Raw genomic sequence first — 22,727 nt, forward strand, 5'->3', positions numbered from 1 at the left:
CTTCTCTTGGCCCCACTATTTTCCTCAAAATTATCTCATAATAAAATATCTTGTTCATTTTCCTCCAACCACAGTATTATATTTGTGTGTGCTTCTCTAAGTGTTAGTCTATGAGTTCATGTCTGTCCGTGGGCAAATTGATTATGTCTTCATAAGTAGTGGTGGCTCTTCTTGACTGGGGCATGGGAAGACTTCAAGCCATTATAGACTAACCAGAGGAGTTCAGGCCCGCTGTACAGCTGACATCATGATACTTGAGCTGTGGAATTTAGTATTTTGCTTTTGAGGACTAAGGCAAGGGTGTTGGCCTGTACCAGATCTGTTAAATATTGTGTTGGAAATCACTGATATTTCAATATGGGACTAATGAAAAATGTAAGACATAAAGACTCATGTCACATTCAGATGATATCATTGCTTATGCAAAACTCCAAAGGAATTATCCAAAACACTGGCTAAAATCAATAAGTCAATATGTAAAATTTACAAAATATAAAGTTTTATTTATTTATACAGACAGATGCTCACTACATAATCTGGGATTCCTGGGTGCTGGGATTACAGGAATGTACCTAACCTAAAACTGGTTATATTCTTTACTTTTGCGTATGCTTGAAAAATTTCACAATTAGTAAAACCTTAGAAGTACATTTTAAAAAACATAGTTGTATTTTCTATATTAGTTAAAAAAAAATAGAAATGGGAAAATTCTTATTTACAGTAGTGATAAAAATCATACAGAACATAGGAATTAACCCAACAAAATATTTCTGAGACACAGCTGCTAAAAATTAATAATAAAACATCTCTAAAGCAAATATTGTAAGAAGCTTTTAAATATAAATTTATCAATTTAATTAGAATATAATAAAGAGAATAGAAATAATCATGGAATGAACAAGGCATTTTTTTGTAAAAAATTTTATAAAAGGACTTACCTATTCTGATTGAAAGATTTATTATAAAAAAGTAAATATACATATGCATCAGCAGAATGTATAAAGAATCCAGAAATTGATCCATACATATATTTTCAACAAAAACATCATAGAAATTCATCAAGAGAGGATATCCCCTTTCAACAAATGATTGGAAACAGGATCTGTATGTGGAGAAATCAGGCATCATTAGTTTGTTTGTCCTGATGCTGAGGTGGCACTCAGGGTCTTGTGCATGCTAAGCAAAAGCTCTACTGCTGAACTACCTCCCCCCAATACTACAAACATGTGTTACTTCAAAATAGGTGAATATTAAATCATATATATTTCAGTAGTTTTATATGGACTGAGTGGAATATATATATACACACACACACATATATATATGTATATATATACATATATATATATATCAACATAACATGTGTGTGTGTGTGTGTGTGTGTATAAAACAACAAAGAAACAGGCATTGTGGATTTGAGAGAGAGCAAGGGGGATGAATAAAAGGGTTGCAGGAAGGAAAGGAAAGGGAAAAAGCAATTTTGTTGTTTTAATTTTTAAAAATTTAAAATATCCTTTTTAAAGGGATGAATATAAGACCTAAACCTATAACACTTTTAAAAGAAAATGTTCAGATGTTCAATAAAGTAAGTTTTTTAGGACACAAAAAAACATGAAGCTTAAAAATGTTTTACATGTGTAAATGTAACTTTTATTCGACAGATGTAATTCTCATCTCAGAGGCTTACTGCTGAATAAATTCACCCTTCCAAGTTCTTTCTGAACTCTGCCTAGCTGGTTCAACTCCATTGTTCAGGCTCAAACTCCTTTCCAAACTGACTAATTCAATCTGGCTCCCCTCAGCTTCTGACCGAATTGCTTTGCCTTTTCTGTAACTCTGGCAATCTGTTCTAATCTTCTGGCTTCTTCTCATTCTGTCTTCACCTGTGTTTAGCTTGTTCTCTCTGCAACCTGTCTCTGTAAAACTGTCTTGGTAAAACTGCCATACACACACACACACACACACACACACACACACACACCACACCACACCACTCCACACCTGTCTTGCTGCTCTTCAGCTGTCTTTCCTGTCTGTTTTCATGTGAACTGAGCATATGCTATCTGTGACTCATTCTATCAAGTCTTTCTCTGATTTGTCCGTTTGTCCACCCCTCAATTTGACATCAGTTTCAAACATCACCACTTCCTTCTACAAACTAACTTTACTTTCATTGTTTGGGATTAAAGGTACACACCTTTACCACACTGTGTACTAAGGGCACATCTATATTCCAGTCAGAAGAATTAAAGATGTGTCTTTCCAGCCAGATCACACAGAACTCAACGGTTTTAAGATATGATCCCTTGACAGAGCAGTCATGTTGCTAGATTAAAATTCCTCAATAAACATGTTTGAAAAACATCTTCAAAAGTCATATCCAAGGAAATGAACAACTTATCTATAGAGTTGAATGAGATATTCATGATATGCATGATAAAGGACCTATGTGCACAATAAACAGAGAGTTCTTAGAGCTAATAATCATTAGGAGCCCCTGTTAGAAAGAGAAGATTGTATACTTCACCAAAGACAAAGACTAGGTGAGCTGGATATGGTGGTCCAGGCTACAGACCCAGCTCTTAGGAGGAAGGAGGGTCTATTCTAGGCTACAGAGGAATACTAACTTAAACAAAACAAATTACCCCATCATAACCATCACCACCACCATTACCACCACCACCATCACCATCACCAACAAACTAGATAAAATGATCCTGGCTAGAATAGGCTGAAGTGTGGAAACTTAGTCAGTCTTACACATGTAGTGGGTTGATGAGTTAGCAATCTCTGTAAGTAATTTGGTAATACATTTCAAAAGGCTTGAAAATATTTTGTTTTTTTTATTCCAGTAGTGTTATTTCCATGAGTATCTATTAATAATTATATTACACACAGGTTTGTTAAAGCATTCTAAAAACAACCTAAATGGTAAATAATATGATGGGAAATAAAGTACAATACCCAAAGTCCTCAATTATGGCTTCTGTTATATCCTTAGGAAGAAATAACTTGAGGAATCCAAGGCTTAACAATCACTCTATTTTGATGAATGAAGTATGGATGATTTTGTTTTTATTAATCTTTCCCAAGTTGCTCAGTAAACATATTATTTTAAACAATGACACATTAACTATTTTATGTTTTAAACAGTATAGACTGGATTTGTTTTGTTAATATTAAGTAATAGTGCATGTTATACTTAAATCTTTGTTCTTTAATATTAAATATTCATTTATATTAATTTTAGGTAATGACTGACTCTAGTAATAGAAACATTATTTCTTCTACCATTTTTATAAGTAGTTGCTATGTGGAGAGCATCCCGCTCATTGTTCTTCAAGTCATAAAGACATGAAGGAGGTAGAACTATAGTTAACATAAGGATTTCGTACTCATAAAAGAGATCTGCTCATCTGTATCCCAGTTCTGAGCTGTGTTCAGTGGCTGCTTGGTGTGATGTGTTTGAGACAATTCCGGTGTTCAGCTGCTAACAGTAATATTGATCCTTGGCAGGAAAGCAAAAGAGTGTCGTACTTGTATGCCATTCTTGACCAAGTTTGGAGAGAGGGAAGATCATTACTTTCACACATGAGCATGCCCCCCTGTGTCTGGCTGAGATGAGCCCTGGGAAATGTGTACCAGATGACATAAAGGCAAAAGTAAAGCACTGAGAAAATTTAGAAGAATTCATAAATTCTGTTAAAGTAGGCTACATAAAATCCATGGCTTACTGAAACATCCTTTCCAGACTTCAGCCTCAGAAACCAAATAAATGTAAGTCAGTATTGGTTTCTGATTGATAATATGTATAATGCTATTTATAGGATAACGGTTTTGGTCTGCTCACACAGCTTGATGTCTATGAGCAGGTGGCAGAGGGGTGTAATAGAGAAAGTTCAGCGGCAGTAGCTGCCTTTTGCCTCATTTCTAGCATAAGGCACCACTGCACAGCATGCTATGTGATGCATGACAACCCTCCTTTCATTCTGGATCTCCTGTGTGTATTCAGGCGTGGAGGCATTGTTTGGACATGGAATCATAGGAATGAACCCTTCAGGTAATTTGACCTTTTACTCATAACTCTAGAACTTAATTTCTTTTTTTACCTGGTGAATTCCTAAAGCATTTGGGTCATTGGAGGTTGGTGGTTATTCTTTTGTAGGAAATAGGATGACTATTTACATAGCTCATACACTGTGTCCCATCACCACCTACTCTGCCTGTGCCAGGGAGAGCAAGGAGAGTAGCTCCTGGGCTGTCTCACCTCTCTCGAAGTAATAATTTCTGTTTTTCTTTCTTTTGTGCTTACAACTGAGAGTTTTCCCCCTTCTCTCAAGAGCTCATCATTTTTTTTTTGTTTGTTTGATTTTGCTGTGCTTGGACTCCTTTCCACTAAGACAGATTTAGGGCTACACAATCTTAATTTTTGATGTTGGTTGGTTGTTTGGAAAGAAAAAAAAAAAAATCCCTGTTTTCCCATCTCAGTTTTGAATCAGAATAGCTCAGGGTTTGAAAAAGAAACAGTTTAGAAGCCAAGAACCTCTCTAAGTTATAAATCCCCATGTTCTATTTCTTATGCATGTTTCCTCAGCCCGTGTTTGATGCAGAGCCAGAGCCAGGGATTAGATGCCAATTTTGTGCAACTCTATATATCTTTGGAATAGCATTGGCTCTTAACTTCTTTAACATATCAAGCATAATTCATTTTGTTAGGTATCATGCACAAATGAGAAAATGTCTTTACATTTTAAACTTGTGAAACAAATGAAAGCATTGTACATGTTTATGGGGTATCTTGTGATGGTTCATAAAATGTCTCTTTAAATATGAAATCAGATATTGAAAGAGCATAACGGTGCCTCTGTCAATCATCTCTTCGAGGCATCCCAAGTTCCTTCCACTTTTGCTTCAGTCTATTGATCATTCTTTATATACTTCAGCGAAAAGTGAGCCCAGGAGGAGAAGTGGTTTTCAGTTCAGACATCTCTTTCTTTTTACTAGTGAAGCCCTACGTTGAGTCAAGGGTGTGTTGTTTGTGCATGGGGTGACAGTGTCTATTTAGTTGTTCACATGTTGAATGTACTATTGATTAAAACCATTATTCATTTTTGCTTCTTCATCCTTAAACTGCCTCTTGTTTGTCTCTGAAAGTCTATCTTGTCAGATGAGGTCACCATTTCAACCATCACCCCTGGCTTAAAAGCATTAGTATCATTAGGCAGTGGCAGACATGTTGGATTGTTCAGAACTGCAGATAGGTTTTCTCAGAAGTCTTCAAGCAATGTGCATATTAATGCTGGTGTCTGCTAGTTTTAATTTTGATGTTATCAGGTAACTTTGGAGAGGAAAAAGACATATACAAACAATTGTCAAGTTTTTATTTTATACATGCATGATGCATTCTGTAAAAGTCTTGAAAAAAAAAACGGGCTAAGTCTTATTAAATCTCTCAGCATGTGGTCAGACCAATGGCTGTTCATGTAGTACATACAAAGCTCTAACTTCTTCAACAGACTTGTTTCTGCCTTTTAAACCTTGGTTTGTTTAATTTTTGGTTTTGTGGGTTTTTTGTTTTGTTTTATTTTGTTGTAGTGGTTTGAGTAGAGTTGTGAATAACTTTTATTTCTGATACCTTTTCTCTTGTTTCCCAAAATATTCTTGACAAAATTATCTTTCAGTGTTGAGAAGTATAGGCTTTGAATAAAACTGCCTATGTGGAGCACCAGTTCTTGTTGAGTGGCCTAGGGTTAGTTAATGAATTGTTCTGAGCCTTCCTCTGCTTTCTCTAAAATCTGAATTAAAACAATGGCTATTACCTAAGCCATCTGTCAGGGTGAAATAAATCAAGAAACAGTAAATATTAAGCTTTCAACAAGGTTTATCTTTTTCTGAGTATTTTTAAATTATTGTTTTATTTATGTATGCATGTGACTCCAGCTTTTAGTAAGATGAATTGATTCAAGTTGTTTACGGATGTAAAGTTTGGACACTTTAAGAGGAAGGGCTTTGTGGGAGGTTTAATTAATACATGCTAAGCTTTTACGTGGATCAATGTTATTTTTCAGAACTCTAGATACAACTCACAGAGTAACTTTAGTTTCTTTTCTACGGAGATTACAGATATGTCAGCTTTCTAACACTGTACTAAAACACTGGAATATTTCTAAGAGGATCAGTTTATTTTCCTCATGGTTTTGGAGGCACCAGGTGATAAGTGGTTGAGTAGACCCTCTTTGCTTTTAGACCTGTGGAATACATGTGCTGGATAGAGCAGTCCCTCCTAGTTGGCGTGTGTAATATAGTGAGCTGCTCACCTCATAACTGAGAAGGAGAAAGAAGATGGAGAGACCTGGATCCCACAGTCATCTTCAAAGCATGCCAAGGCATGACGTATTAATTAAACCTCCCACAAAGCTCTTCCTCTTCAAGTGTTCGTTACTTCCCAGTAGCACCAAGCTGGGAACCAAGCCATTAACAAACCTAGCTCTGGGGAACATTCTAGATCCAAACGCTGGCAGCAGCAGACAAATTTTTTAAAAAGGTACACTTTAAGTATTCATTATTTTCCTTCAAATAAGTTTACCTGATTGTTTTGAGCAATGAAAAGCTAAGGACATCTGTAATACATTCATAGTGTCAATTAATAGTCACAAGCAATAGTTGAGGTTTGCTTCTTGCCTGTGGATTTCTCCACAAGAATTCATAAAGCAACCTGTTCTCTATTGGATGTGGGGTTAGCTATTACTGAGGCTATGGAGTACTCACAAAAAAGGACCTATCATGACTGCCCTCCGGAAGATCCAACACAATGCTGAAAGAGTCAGATGCAGATATTTGCACAACCAATGGACAGAAGCTGCTGACCCCTGTGGTTGAATTAGGGAAAAGCTGGAAGAAGCTGAGGAGGAGGGCAACCCTCTAGGAGAACCAGCAGTCTCAATATGGACCCCGAGATCTCTCAGACACTGAACTACCAACCAGGCAGCATACACCAGCTGATATAAGGGCCCTAACACGTATACAGCAGAGGACTGCCGGGTCTGTGTTCAATCAAAAATATGCACCTAAACCTCATGAGACTGGAAGCCCCTGGGAGTTTAGAGGTCAGGTGGGGTGGGGGAAGAAGTTGGGGACATCCTAGTAGAGACGAGGTGGGTTGGAGGTATGGGAATGTCGGAGGGTTGATGTGGGGGGGGGGATAAAATCTGGAGTATTAAAAAAATTAAATAGTTAAAAAAAAAAAGAAAAAGAAAGCACCATGTTCTGATGAGTGTGGTTGAATGAGATGTTGCTCATATTCTCAAGCATTTGAATGTTTGGTCCTCAGTTGGTTGCCCTTTTTGTCAAGACTTAGGAGGCGTGGCCTTCCTGGAGAAGGTAGGTCACTAGGGTGGGGCTTTGAGGTTTTCAAGTCTGCTAGTTCTGTTTCCTGTTTGCTCTTTTCCTATGAGCTCTCAGCTGGCTGTTTCTGCCACCATGCCCATGGTGGCTTACTGTCATGCTTCTTCACTATGACAGTGATGGACTCTTACCCTCTGCAACTGTGAGCTCAAAATAAACTCTTCTCCCCTGAGTTACCTTGGTCATGGTGTTTTATCACAGCAATAGAAAAGCAACTAATGTACCAGACTTAAGAGCTCCTTTAAGAGTCTATTCGTGTAATTAATTAGTCCCTATCTTTATAATGACTCATTTTCTTGAAATGCATTTCACGCTCAAGTACTTCTGAGGCATAAACCAAGAAATTACCTGTACATTAACTCCTGAGAAAAAGGCTTCCTCAACCCAATGCAAATCCCCTTCAAGTCATTTCTTTTCATCAATGTTCTCATACATATAAACATATATTTAGTATTGTTGAGTATGCTTAGTATTCTTTATTGCCAACATACCCTTATTAACTATTTTTTTTTTTTTTTTAAGAAATGAGATTTTTTCTATGTTACCAAGGCTTAGGTCAAATCCTGAGCTCAATCAATCCTTTGCCCAGTTTTTTGAATATTAGAAGTCTGAGCACATGTGACTATGCCCAGCTATTGCTCTGCCATTATCAGAACTAATGAAATATGGGCTAGGAGTGTAGCTCAGTTGGTAGAGTGCTTGCTTACCATGCAGGAAGTCCTGCGTTTGATCTTTAGCACTGTGAACCCCACTGTATACACCTATAATCCCAGTACTTGGGAATTGGAGGCAGGAGAAGTTCAAGGTTATCCTCAGCTATCCAGTGAGTTCAAGAATAGTTTAGGCTATGTCTCAGACAAGATGCACAATCAAAATACTCCTTTGCACAGTTCACTGTCTTAGATGATAAGCTTTGTATAAGAATTTTAAGATGAATAAGCATGTTTATTGAAAACTGGGTAAAAAAAATTTAAGTGGCTTGGACATGTATTCGGCTACAAATGCTTGCTTGAATCTAAAGCTTCAAGTTAATACAAAAGTGGAAGCAGTAAGCATGAGCTATCAGGAGGAGAGATAACTTTGGGTAAAGAAGAAGCTGTCCCAAGAAACTTAAACAATGAGGGTGATCATGACTAAGCAGTATTGAAGGATTGTATCACAGAGTGTCTGCAAAGATTCTGTTGTCAAAAAGCTACACCCAGAGAGTACCTGCTATGTTGGATGTAGTTAGTAGATACAAAAACCAGTCACCCCAGTAGCCTGTGAATGAAGGAACAGGTACTTTGACCCCCTGGGGTAATCCTGAAACTGTTCTCATCTGTCATCAGATCAAAAGAGATCAAATGGTTGCATCCTTCCTGGGACCCCTGGCTCTGTTTTCACCAAGTGGTAAACATGTCCTCACTTGGCACAAGTAGAATCACTTGAATGTTGAGAATTTTGACTTTGACCCTGATTCCTGAGCTCTTTCCTCAGGAGGCTCTTGGCTACATATTCTGTTTGCTTAAGTCTGGTAAGTGCTACTTTTAGCCATCCATCTCAACAAGCATGCATTATAAATGTGTTGTTTTTCTTGGGCTGGGCTGAATGTGTCAGTTCAATAAACAGAATCTATCTGAGAAGAGCTCAAAGGAAAAATACTGGAGTAAGGCATAGCTGGATGAGGCATCAAGTGAGGAGATTCTCTATAGAAACCAGCGATTACAGACTGATGTCGTGCTGGCCAAACCAGTTGAATCAATTTTGATGTAGCAAAATGAACCACACCTCCTCCTCCTCCTGTTCCTCTTCCTCTTGCTCCTCCTCCTCCTTCTTTATAGACTTGAACACCTTTTGTTAATAGTAGTTTACCAGAAGTTTGCCATTTTACATTGACTAATAGCATGTGAAATATACACTAAGTTTGCTGCCTAGTTTGTTAGGCATTTAAATAGTCACCAATGCCTAGCAATCTAGTAGTAAGATCCCAAACTTTCCAAGCTACTAAACTTTCTCACATATCTAGTTAGTTGTTCTAACTCCACCTGGAAAAAACTCATCCACTTTTGAATAGGATGTGAGGACATCAAAACATTTATTATACATAGTTGTTATAATTTGGAAATAACTTGTCTATCAAAGAGTTCCCCTATTTAGAAGGTTCAGAAGCTTCACGAGAGAAAGTAGGTTACCAGAGGAAGTCTTTTAGGGATTTATCTTTTCCTGAGTAGTCCTTTCTTCCTTCTTTTCTGTCTGCCAAAGATGAACAGCCTGTTATATGCTCCACCACAGGTGCCGAAGGAGCAGAGCAAGTAGCCTGGGTCAAACTTCTCAAACTTGTCTTTTACTTTCCCCAGATGCAATACACATGCCTCTCCCCAAATAAGCCAATAGAACTATGATAACTGTGTATAACTTGAGCAAGGGATGCATAGTAAACAATAACTACTAAAGAGAAAAACAAGCTGCATGTTTTCAGAAGAAATATTTGAAACCTAGTTTTGATTTCTATATATTATTCACTTTAAAGATATTAGTGTGGTTGTTAGAGAGTAGAAAGGAAGGATTTTTCTTTTTGTTTGGTTTTGGTCACGAAACTTGAACCTAGGGTCTCACACATGTCAGGCAGGCACTGTGCCATGGGACTAAATGTTGACCCACAAAGTAGGATTTCTATCAAAGAATTATTGTCTTCTGAATGTTGTGCATTCATTTAGTTGCTGAAAACAGAGTAGGCAGGGCATGATAGAGCAGGGCTGCAATTCCTGGTACTTGGGAGACTGAGAAGGATTACAAGTTCAAGGCCTGCCTGAACAAACTAGTGAGAACCTTTCATATATATATTCATCCTAGGTATAGGCATATAATTCATGGTAGTACAGTTCTTGCCCAGTATGTGCAAGGCCTGGGTTCAATCTTCAATGCACACAAAATATTCGAACGTACTCACTCATTGCAGATGCTACAGAGCTGGTGTGCCAGGTGGATGTAGAGTGGAACCAGCAGCCATGTTTATGGAAATGTAGAGTTGGTTAATGAAGGTCATCTTGCAGAAGCTATGACCTTTTATTTGGATAAAAATGTGTGAGTATTTCTCAGAGACCAGGTTGGACAATGGGCATGACAGTGTGGGCATGAACCTAGTTCCCTTTGGTCTGTCAGTGTGGAGAGAGCATGGACCTAAGTCTACAGAAGCTGTATCTCAAATGCTGCATGTGAAAGAGCACAGAGAGAGATACCTCCCTGACTTGCAGACCCCGCACTTAGGGAGCCCCATACTTAGTTGAATATATTATGACCACCTTGAAATTTTGCACGGCCTTTGAACAAGTGTTCTATTTTATAATGAGCCTTGGCTATGAGTTAGTGTGTCTTATATTATGGCATTCATTGAGGAATCTGAGGGAAAGGGCCCCAAGAGTGAGGAAGGAAGGCACCCTTTAGAACCACCAAGTACTTTGTGAAGAATGCTAGACATATTTTCTGTGCTCAGAGAGTAAGGGAATAGGGCACCCATAGTCCCCTCATCTCTCATGGACACCCGTGGTTACCCATGTCCAGTGCTCTCAGCTCAGAGGGAACAAAAAGGAGAGGAGATGGCTTAGATAAAAAGAAAAAGATTGTCATTGTACCTCCTTCTCACATGGTGGCTTTTAGCTCCATGAATGATGTAAAAGCAACTACAGGACTTCCATGTTTCCACAGGGGTGGATGCTTGCATCACATGCATAGTAATGGGGAAAGTCAAGTGCAAGATGGCTTTGATTTTGAACTTGCATCTCTGAAGTGATACCTAATCTCTGTGATTGACGATAACATTCTCTTTGAAGAACCGAGGAGTATGAAATGCTTTTAACTCCTAAGCCTTGGTATTTTTTACATTTAAAATTATTTTCTGAGAGCCACTGAAAAGCTGTTTGAGGAAACTGAACTTTTTATGCTTTTTTACTTTCTAATCTAATTTGGTAATAGGAAAAAAAAATGTCACAGCACTTGTGTCTCTATGGTTTTGGCTTGCTGAAAGTCACCTAAAAATGGAAAATCTTAGTTTTGTGTAGCTGTGCTAAAGCAGGGAACTGTATGCAATATTTCTTGAGAAAACATTTGACATTTGAGAAAATTAGTCTTGGTTTATTGTAATTTGGTGGGTTTTTTTTTTTCAGTGTCAGTAAATGTTTTTAGTAGCTATTTCAGAATGACCTGACAGGGAAAGTAGGGAGTCCTCAGTATACTTCTACTGCTATTCTCCACTTCATGTAAAAACCATCATAGACTATGTATAGAAAATTTGCATTTGGTGTTCATTATGTAAGTGTGAAATTAACTTTGTCACTGATGGGCTGACATTAGGAATAAAACAAGGTTGCATTCTTTCCTGGGAATCTGTGAACTTTATGTTAATGCCCTTCAACAATAAGAATATGATTTGATGTTCTTAATTTTTCTTTAGGCCCTTATAGTTGGACACATTTTTATAAAGAATGAATATTTTTTCTTATATAAAGAATTATTTCATGTTTTTCTCAAACATTCTTATGTTAAAGGCATTTCAGACTAGGAAAAAAAATGCAGCAAACTTATTTATGCCTTTAACTTAGCCTGATTAGCATTTAAAATATAAATTCTGTGATAGTTTTTTGCTAATTTTTTTTAAGAGGCATGAAACATTTATTCAGATGTGTAAGAGTTCCAAAGGTAGACAGGGAACACAGCTTGCCATCAGCCAGCTGTGTAACCCTATTCCCTTAAGTAAGCCTCCTGGTCTGCAGAACTCGGTGCTGGTCTCCAAGGGTCTCTCATTCGGGTCATATCTTGGGTAATGTGCACATGGCATTTATTGTGGGCACCTCACTGTGGAGCAGAGGGAAATCGGGGCCAGAGTCTACTGTCAAGTGGATGTTTAACAACACACCCAGGCAGCTGACGAATTCTGCAGTAACTTGAGGAGCAGATGCTTCCAGGATCACGATGGCTTGGTGCCTGCCCGTGACTGTAGCGATTCAGGAGGCTTCTAATCTTGGGACCTCCACATTGATAACCAAGGACCACTTGAACAGGAGCTTAAAAGACCCCTTTGCTGGGAGAAGCTCCTAAGGAAAGAGGTAAATTTCTTCCCGTAGGTCCCGAGGCATCTGTGGACCCCGTGCCGCCGCTACCGGCCGGAAATGCCACTTTTGCTAATTTTTTATTATCAATGTTCTAATTTTACATTGCCTAAAAATTGTTTCAATTATAGAAATTTATCAGATACGATATAATTTGATACATGTGTATAGTTGGCAATGACCATGAATTTAACTTTATTTAAAAACTTCTAAGCATTTTATTTATGTATTTGTTTTATCTATTTATGTATTTATTATGTATTGGATTTATATTTATTTATTGTTTTCTCTATATATGCATTTATTTATCTATTATTTATATATCTATATTTATTATTTATTATGTATTTATGCATTTATTTATCTATCATCTATCTATCATCTATCATCTATCTATCTATCTAAAGTGTATGGGCGTTTTGTCTGCATGTATATTGGTGTACCACATACTTGTCTGGTGTCTAAGGAGGCCTGAAGAGGACATAAGACCCCCAGAAACTTAAGTTTAAGATCGTTGTGAGATGCCCTGTGGGTGCTGGGAATAAAAGTTGAGTCTTCCTGAAGGGAGGGGACTTCTGGAGCCATCTATCTCTCCAGCCTCATGGATTTTATGTTAAACTGGAAAAGACCATACCTATAATTCAGATTCTTGAAGGAAGAAAGTATTATGGGAACATTTTATTTGTATCATTTTTATTCTAAAACTTTTATTTATATCATTTTAGCATAAAATAAAATCAAACTCATTCTCTCACTGGCTGTGTGTCTCTGCCCCTCTTGCCTCATCCATCCATGCCCTCCTCTGTTATGTGCACATGTGTGTCTACATGTACATGTATGTACATGCAGAGACTGAAGGCAAATTTGGATACCCTGTTCTGTTGTTCCTGCCTTAAACCCTTGACACATACACTTGGCCTGAACTTGGGGCTTGCTCTGTGATCTAGGTTGTCTGAAAATAAGTCCCAGGGATCCAGCTGTCTCCACCTCTCAGTGGTAAGGTTATGTGTGCTGCACCCACGGCTCATAACGTGGGTGATGAGGATTGAACTCATGGCCTCCTTGCTTGTATAACAAGCACTGTTACCACTGATCAATCTCCCCACCACTGAAAACATTATTCTATTGGGAAGTGTGCTAGCCTACAGTAGCCATGACAAAATATCTGAGATGGTCATCTTAAGAGCAGGAGAGGCATCACTGTGGATCCGTTTCAGCCACATTAGTCCCCAGTACAGTGGTCCATCAAGGCAGAAGACTATTATTACTGGAGACATGTTTGGCTTTGAGGTCAGCCAGCAAAGTGAAAGGGGGATGAAGAGTCTTGTCTTATCCTAATACCACTCAAGTGCACATTTCCAGTAGTCTGATTTTCTTCCACCTTCTGAAGAGTCTATCACATCCCAGTAGCACCAGGGCCTGGGGCCCAAGCTTTCCACATGTGGGTCTTTGGGGACACTCAAAATCTAAATTACAGCAAGAAGAAACTTTAAAAATAGGCCAAATGGCTTTCCAGGCTTGTCAGGACTGGGGCCCCTACTGGGCTTTGACTTACCTCCTGACAGCACTGTTCACCTTTATAATAACTTTGAGTACCTCTTGGAAAAGACATCTCAAAACCTGGCGATAAATATCTTCCTGTTATTTTCATTGATTTCTTCAATTTCTTTCTCCAATTTTGTCGTAGGCTCGCAGGAAGGAGGTGTTCATCCAGGAACGATATGGGAGATTTAATCTAAATGACCCCTTCCTGGCACTCCAGAGAGACTATGAAGCAGGTGCTGGTGACAAAGAGAAGCCAGTCTGCACCAACCCACTCTCCATTCTTGAAGCCGTCATGGCCCACTGCAGAAAAATGCAAGAAAGGATGTCTGCACAGCTGGCTGCTGCTGAGAGCAGGCAAAAAAAGGTACTGAGACATTCGTCCGTTTTTCCTATGATAGCGAGGAACAGCAAAACCATCTCTCCTGGTAGCTGATTATTGAATATCACACGTTTAGGAATGATTAGGGTGAGTCCTTATGAGTACACACTGTATCTAGAAGTAATAAAATCATAAAAGTATGACAAAGGAATAGCTTCATGGAATGTTTAATACTTTCTCTAAAGTATACGTTTGGTGGGAGTGGGCTTCATTTCCCTAGTGCAGTAAAATGCACGTCATCAGACAGTGCTTCATTCCATAGTTCGGCAAGGACACTCGAGTCAGATGCAGCATCCCCAACTTACTTTATCTAGAATCTACTTAAAATACTTCTTTATAAGCAGACATGGTGGGTCATGCCTACCATCCTAGTACTTGGTAAGCTGAGGCAGGAGGAGGGAAAGATGAGAGAGTCCTGAATAATACAGGAGACTCTGCAATCTAAAACAAAATCAAAATTAAAGATGGCTTTACAAATAGAAATTTTTATTATTACATTTCCTGTTATTTCTTTAAAACGATGAAAGTAGCTGAAGAGACTAGAATGAGGGTTTGCAGAATTGTCACCAAATGTCCTAGGCTGGTGGCAAACTCATCTCTGGGGTTTGATGGCTGCAGAACTCCAGCTGGCATATCTCCTCATTTAAACCAAGTGCTTCTGACTCCCCCACTAGCATATTCCTTCTTACACGTGAGTACATATTTCAAAGGAGACTAATTTTTATACAACACATACACACACACACACACACACACACACACACACACACACACACACAGTGTTCAGCCATAAAGAAATAGAAGTCTCCATTTTGTCCTAATAAGCTGCCAAAACCATTGTTCCTTTTATAAGTAGACCAGACAGTCCGTTGCTCTCTGACATAATTGGATTAAAAATGGACACTTTCTCCCTGTCATCATTAAAGCATAAAGCAGTGTTTCATAGAATTTTCTACATCCCACGTTTAACACATGGTAGAAAAGAGTGTGAATGGCCTTTACTATAAATATTTATGACATCATCATTTAAGCTGTGTGTTTTGGCTCTCATCCTATCCTTTATTAACATATGAATGGCAATGGGCTGCTATAGGCGTGGAATAAAAATGGATCTTTTTATCAGTATGCTACATGGCAAGAAAACCAAAGCACCTGGTAAAAGAGGAGAAAAGTAAAGCAGAGTACTCCACGATGAGAAGCAAGTACTTTTTCCCTAGACTCCACAAACCTCCTATGAATCCTTCAGATAACCACGAAGGTCTCTAGAGGTCTTCAGAACTCCCCACAAACCGCACAAGCAAAGCCAGTGGACTGCAGCTGATGTCACTGAGACTCATCTCTATTTCTTGGAGAGGATACATTTCAATTATGTTCTTAACGTGTCCAGTGAGCTGGATAACAATAAACGCTTCTGCTGGATTTCGTGCTGCATTATCCAAACTTAAGAAAATATTTTTTGTTTGCGTTTAGAACGTGAAGAGTTTAATTCTCAGAATTTCACTTAGAGTCTGGATTTTAGCATTTCACTTTTAAGAGAAAATAAAGGGCCCATTTGTAGTTGGATCAAAGGTTTTATTATCAAGCTGACTTTCCCCCCTCTTTAATCAACGCACATCCTGTTTGTTTCTGAATGACTGGGTCATTTCCAACCTGGTTGGCAGTGAAAGGAAATTGTTTCTGTCCTATGAGTCCTGAGAGGCTCATATAAAACAAGCCAGCGGAGCCGCCTCCCCTGTATCACAGGATACAGGAGTTCTTTTATGGTCAGATTCATTGGCTGTGAAGTCTTGAGAAAGGGCATTTGGGTGTGATTCCTGCTTTTTTGTGTGCTTAAAAAATAATTTCTTCCAATGGATTTCTGAGCGTAAAAAAGACAAGATTTGCATTCTTCTCTGTAGGTAGTAGAGAAAATATTGGCTGATAAAACCAGAAACCCCAAAGTTATCTTTTCTTTCTTTTTAAACAAGGAAATTATCTGTCACCTTTAGTGTGTAGAGTGAATATTTTAACCAAATGTCTTCAACCCCCTTGGTATCCAGTAAATTGTAGTTTGAGAATTCCTTTATTCTCATTACATCTTCTTCCTTGCTTTGCTGTGGAGACCTGTGAAGGCCAAGGCCTCAGGTTTTGAGATTCAAGTGTTTGTTATCTGAAACTGACACATCTCTTTGGTAGTTCTGAGACATTTGGCCGTGTGCTGCCTGTGGCTGGGCCTGCAAGGGCCAGAAAGAGCTCTGTGCTCACGCATGTGCTGGCTCCTGCCGAGACTACTAATAGGGGGGTTAACTGTTCAGTAATTTGTGTGCCAGAGAAATTTGGGCAGGAGTCAATTTGGCAAATAGGCTGAGCCTTTTAAACCACTTTGAATAAGCTAATGAGTAGGCAGCAGGGGGAATTTTGCCCGGGGTAGTCTATTCCTTGTCCTATGCCAGGAACACAGGGTGAAATGAAATTTGAGGGTCTGTTTTTTTTTTTTTTTTTTTTAAATCTTGTTCATCATCTTTTAATAGATCTTTCATTCTAATGTATTTGGACATTTGGGAAGAAAAAAACTTATTTTCAACTATCTTCTTTATACTTTGAAAGTATGATTTCTATCCCTGAAATAGGAAGTTTGAGCAAAGCCTTTTAAAAATAGGCCAAAAATCGTATCTTGAGAAATTCAGAGGAGTGATATTTTTACCAGTTAAAAAAATGTAGTTCTATGTTAGATACAGTTTCTTTGAGGTGGTGGCATGCACAATTAGGTCAGCTTCATAGCATTAAGTGTGTATATCAGACCCCGGTATGTCTTGATTTAGGCGGAAAGGGTAATTTCACTTCTTGACTGGCTTACAGAGTTGTTAGTCGTTTTACATCATGATTCAGTGTGACTGAGATGATAGATGATGAACTCTTCCTAGGCAGCATCATGGACAAATATTCTCTGCAGAGCTGGTTGGCAGTGACTGGCTCTTGCTATTAAGCTGAATACTAGGGCTTGCTCCACTGTCCTGATGGTGCAAGACTGGGTGTTTATTGTTTAAGGTTCTGCATATGCCTCTGTATCCCTGACATCTACAACAGGTACATGTGATTGGCCAAACTGAGACCACATAACCCCATCCCCAGCATCATGGAAGATCAGGAACGTGACTGATGAACATATTCAGACCCTGTAGAGTGGAATCATAAAGCAGAGAATTTTCTATAGGAAGTGATTTCTAATGCTAGACAAAGAAATAACAAGTAATTCCTCTACCCCAAAACCAAATTATTTTGTTTACTCTTTTCTATGATGCCCTTTCTTTCTGATTTGCATAATTACACTTTATCCTGTCATTTGTATTCAGTGCTGTTTCATTATGAAATGGCTAACTTATCACCCATATAGCGGTCTTTTAAATTGCTTTCTAGATGTTTATCCATTACTAACAAGGGGAATGGCCATCCATAACAACATTTTAGGAAGAGTATTTACCATGCTTTGCACAGGAAGGATAATTATAGCTCATTCCAGGGTCTTTTTGTATAATATCTTATGACATTTTAAAATAGACTTTGATGCCCTAGGAACATCTAAGGCAGCTATGAAGGGGACCCAGGAGACTCAGATCTGTGGGTTTGAGTTGAGATTTTTACATGAGTTATTTTTGCCTTATCCATGAATGCAGCAAACCCCTGGCTTCCAGGGTTTGCTTTCCCTCTCTTGATGGGTTTACAAAGAGCTGAAAAACTCCACACTGGCAACCACAGCTTGGAAGAGACAGAAAAAGGAATAAGGGGGTCTTTAAACACATAGTTACATACTTGTTTATCAGAACTGACCAGATACAGGGGCAATAAGGTCATGAACAATATAATACAATGAAGGTCAAAAGATTTTGAAGCAGTAAGGTATTGTTATATGTTGTAGGACTTTGTGTTGGCGTTTATTTAGTATATGCTATGTCCTATAGCATTAGCTCATTTGACCTTTAGTGTATGTATTAGTCTGAATTCTCTAGAGGAGCAGAACTTATAGTATATATTGTATTATATTATATATTATATATGTGTATATATTATATACTATATATGTATGTGTCGTCAGGGTTCTCTAAATGAACAGAACTTATAATGCATTCTATATATACATATATGGTATAGTGGTAACGGAAGCTGAAAATATAAGGAAGAGTGGACCTGGTGGGCTTTGGGTCTGCTGAGTTGCTGTCCCACTGCCTAGAGGCACTACTGATGGAAGAACAATTACAAAAGATTTGTGAGTACTTTTATCGTAATAAAGTTTTGGGTATAAATGTCAGAGATTAGTTGTACATCTATTCATTTAGAGGCTCCTCAAATTTGATTCTTATATAGAACTTTTTAACATATGCATTCTTTCTATATCATATAATAAATAATATATATGGTATATAGAGTATATAATTCTATAAGTTCTGTTGATATATATATATATATTATGGAATTATTATAGGCTGTAGGCCAACTAGTCCAGTGATGGCCGTCTACCACTGGAAGGTCCAAGAATTCAGTACTTACTCAGTCCATGGGGCTGTATATCCCAGCTGGTGTTCAGCATCTGCTAGAATCATTAAGAAGTGGGCTCTCATGGCAATCAAGGAATGAACATGCTGGTGAGTGTGTGAGCAGGCAGGCCCAGAGAGCAAGCTTTCTTCTTCCATGTACTGTATATAGGCTGCCAGCAGATGTGGCCCAGATAAAGGTGGATCTTCTCACCTTAAAAGATCCAAATTAAAAATGGGTCTGAGTTACTATTTTGAGTATGATGATGTGGCTTTGGAGGGCAGAGGCCACCGCAGAGGAGAAGAACAAGGCCGCTGAGTGTCTTCATGTTGCAGAACGATCACAGAGAAGGGACAGCACACTTTTCTAGGAAGTGCAGAAGCCATCTCAGGATGAATGAGGTAAAACCCAGGAGGCCATGGAAGCTGCCTTGGCCCTGGAGAAGAACCTGAACCAGGCCCTCTTGGAACTGCATGCCCTGGGTTCTGCCTGCACAACCCTCATCTCTGAAGTCTTGGATAGCCACTTCCTGGATGAGAACATGGAAGCTCATCAAGAAGATGGGCAACCACCTGACCAACCTCTGTAGGCTGGCAGAGCCACTGTCAGTGCAAACTGGTGTCCCACAGGCATCTCTGGGAGAGTATCTCTTTGAGCAGCTCAACTCTCAGGCATGACTACGAGGCCTTTGAGCCTTCCAAGATGCTCCCTCCTCTGCTCTGTACCAGCCCGCCTCAGGACCTCTACTTGAATGAACCTCTGAAGCCACTAGGTAGGCAGTTTTGTAACTGCCCTGGAGCCTCTCCCAAGTCTTCAACCAAGTAAAAACAAAGCTTTGGAACTGTATAATAATAATAATAATAATAATAATAATAATAATAATAATAATAATAATAATAATAAAACCTACAACAACAACAAAACCAAACAATAACAACAAAAATAAAACCAAACCAAACCAAACCAACCAACTAACCAAACAAAACCCACAACAACAACAAGAAAAAAATGTATCTTCCCACTACAAATGATTTTATTAAGAAAAAAAAGTTTCCTCGCAGGTGTATCCGGATGCTTGAGTATTACTTAACTCCAGATTTAGTCAAGTTGACAACTAAGAGTAGCCATCACAGAATATTATGAAGTCATGATGTTATTACTTCACATTAGACATAGCGAAGTGATGCCACAGAGCATCCAAAGAACTCTGCCTACTGTTGTAGGCACCAGTAAGCCTCTGCTTCCAGATGGCATATCACTTAATCAGCGATTTGCTGTGTCCTATCTCCCCCCTTACAGATACCTAGGGATCTCCTGCTTTTGGACTCAGATGCTGTCTGTGTCTTGAGCTCTTCTTTGATACTAAAAAAAGCAAAAACCCTTCATAACTCAATGTTTTTCTTTGGTTGATTAATTTGTTAATTTTTTAAGGTTTAAGATTGAAAAACATAGCTTGGTTTGCTTTTTAAAATTTTCATGGTGGGAATTGAACCTGAGTTCTCAGGTATGAGAGGCAAGTACCAGAACTTGCCCAGTTCAGTCTCCAGTGCCAGCGAGACAGAGAGTAGCCCCATAGAGGACCTGTACAAAGACCGAGCTCACAAAGTGCTAGTGGCTTTTTCCTGGTGGTATTTTGTTGTTTTCCTGCCTACAGTCTCTGTTCTTCTCAGAAAGCCACAGATCATCATAATTTTATAAAGATTCATTATTAATTTTTGTAGAAGAGCCAGCTGAATAAGCAATTACTTTGCCATTATTAGTAGTCAAATTTTCTGTGACATACTTTGTGACTGACAAAATGTACCACCCTGTCCAATCTATTTCTTTAAATATGTGTGTGTGTTTAATGTGCTCAGTTCTGTAACTTGTAGTTTAAGTAAAAAGAAAACATATGCAGACACATATTCCTAAACAACACAACTAGCTATTGTAGTATGAGTTGAAAATATTATTTTTTTAAACCACCAGTACTATGCTGGGTGCTTACTTCTTTCAATGATTAAAATCACCATAATGTATTTTAATGTTCTTAATTTTATTGTCAATTCTAGTTTAGTTTATAGAAATAGAATGAGTGATAGATGACTAAAATAGATGAAGTCTGGTTTATAGATAGAGAAAATATAAGACAGCAGGGGAAAGAAAATAAAAGAAAATTGGGCATTTCAAGGATAACTTTCCTCAGAAGGTGTAGACAGGGAGCCAATAACACTCTGAGTTGGCCCTCTCACCTTCCCTCCCTCCCTCTCTCTCTCTTCTTCCCTGCTTCCCTTCCTCCCTAATAGGTGATGGCAATTGAACTTAAGGTCTATTGCATGCTAGGCGTGTATTCTGCCACTGAGCCTTTGGTCTGTGTTTCTTTGATCCTGTATTTTTGGGAGGTGAGCTCAGTAGAGCAGCTTTCCGTTTGGAAATAAGGAATAGTAATGTGTCTCCATTTTAGTATAGAAGCCTAAAACCCTGCCCTCCTGTGAGTCCTGTTTACTATATGCATTCTGTGTTGCCCTATCATGCAAAAAAAGGGCCACCCAAGTAAGAATCTTGGGATCAAACTTGGCACTCTATCATCTCACCTCTGCAACACACACAAGGCTCGTGTTCTGTACCAATGGGAAGATTTACAGAGCAGATGTTTGATATTTGTGGGGGGGGGTGGGAATGATAAGTAATGGCACAAGTCCAAGAGATGACTGCAAAGAATCAAGTTAATTACTGAAGTCTAGTGTTGGGCAGATGGAAACCATTCTCTCTGGGAGTGAATTTTCTTGATAAAGGAATCTGTGAAGATATATCAAGAGTCCTTTGAGGAGTCCTTGGTAACATCTCATCAACAGAAGCTAAGATATGAAATATCTGCTGTAGTGCATGGTAATGGAAGCCAAAAACACAGGGAAGAGTGGACCTCATGGGCTCGGGGGTCTGTTGAGTTGCTGTCCTGCTGCCTAGAGGCGCTACTGATGGAAGAGCAATTATAAAAGACTTGTGGGTACTTTTATAGTAGTGGAGTTTGGGGGATAAATGTCAGATATTAGTTGTATATATGTTCATTTAGAGGTTTCTCAGATTTGATAGTAAAGTAGAAGGTGAAAGCCGTATGAGTTCACCCAGAGTGAAGAAACACCGTAGTTGGGATGTGCAGTCTCCAGAGAAGAGCCACCTTCAGTGGAGCAAGCCAAGCCCTTAGTGGGCTTCACGGTTCTAGCCCTGCTCAGGGAAATCACTTAAGTTACCCTTTAGTTAGCTGTTTGCTGGAAGTAGAGGTAATATTTTTTTTCCTCCCAGAATTTTTATAGATCTATGCAATGTGTTTTGATTACACCCACCCCCTCCCTCCCTTCTAACCCTCCCTGTCGTTTCTACCACATTTAACCTTTAAAATACTTCAACATTTCCCTTTGACCATCAGAGATGGATTAGAAGACTCATATTTTAAGAATGTAAACTGACCTAGCTCATCTTTTTTCCTAACACTATCATAAGAATTTTTTACTGACATTAGCATGGAGGGTATTGATTCTTCTCAGAGTGGTGCTAGTACTGGACCCTAGGCTTTTTGTCCTGTTTAATAAGTAAGTACTCTACTACTGAACCACACCACCAGTCCCTACTGTGCTTGATTTTCCTATTTATTTATTTTTGTCTGTTTTTTTTTGTTGTTGTTGTTTTCTCTTTTTTTGCTTGTTTGATTTTAAAACATAGTCTCTTGTAGCCCAGGCTGGCTCCAAATTCTTCTGTGGGTATAGCTGAGGCTCACCTTAAATTCCCAATCCTCCTGCCTTTCCCTGCCAAGTTTCCCTGCCAAGATT

General features: G+C 38.7%; 1 protein-coding gene across 5 annotated transcripts in view; it reads left to right on the forward strand.

Annotated features, from left to right (window-relative positions):
* Positions 1 to 22,727, forward strand: part of Cttnbp2 (cortactin binding protein 2) — a 146,347-nt gene that overhangs the window by 46,563 nt on the left and 77,057 nt on the right. For all 5 annotated transcript variants that reach the window (XM_034518964.2, XM_076913670.1, XM_034518963.2 and 2 more), the window contains exon 3: positions 14,176 to 14,397. Coding sequence is in view for 4 of the 5 variants with exons in the window: in XM_076913670.1 (XP_076769785.1) it covers positions 14,176 to 14,397 (222 nt within the window). In the remaining variant the exon portion in view is untranslated. The remainder of the gene's footprint in view (positions 1 to 14,175; positions 14,398 to 22,727) is intronic.

Source organism: Arvicanthis niloticus, chromosome 15 (genome assembly GCF_011762505.2).
Source record: "Arvicanthis niloticus isolate mArvNil1 chromosome 15, mArvNil1.pat.X, whole genome shotgun sequence".
NCBI lineage: Eukaryota > Metazoa > Chordata > Mammalia > Rodentia > Muridae > Arvicanthis > Arvicanthis niloticus.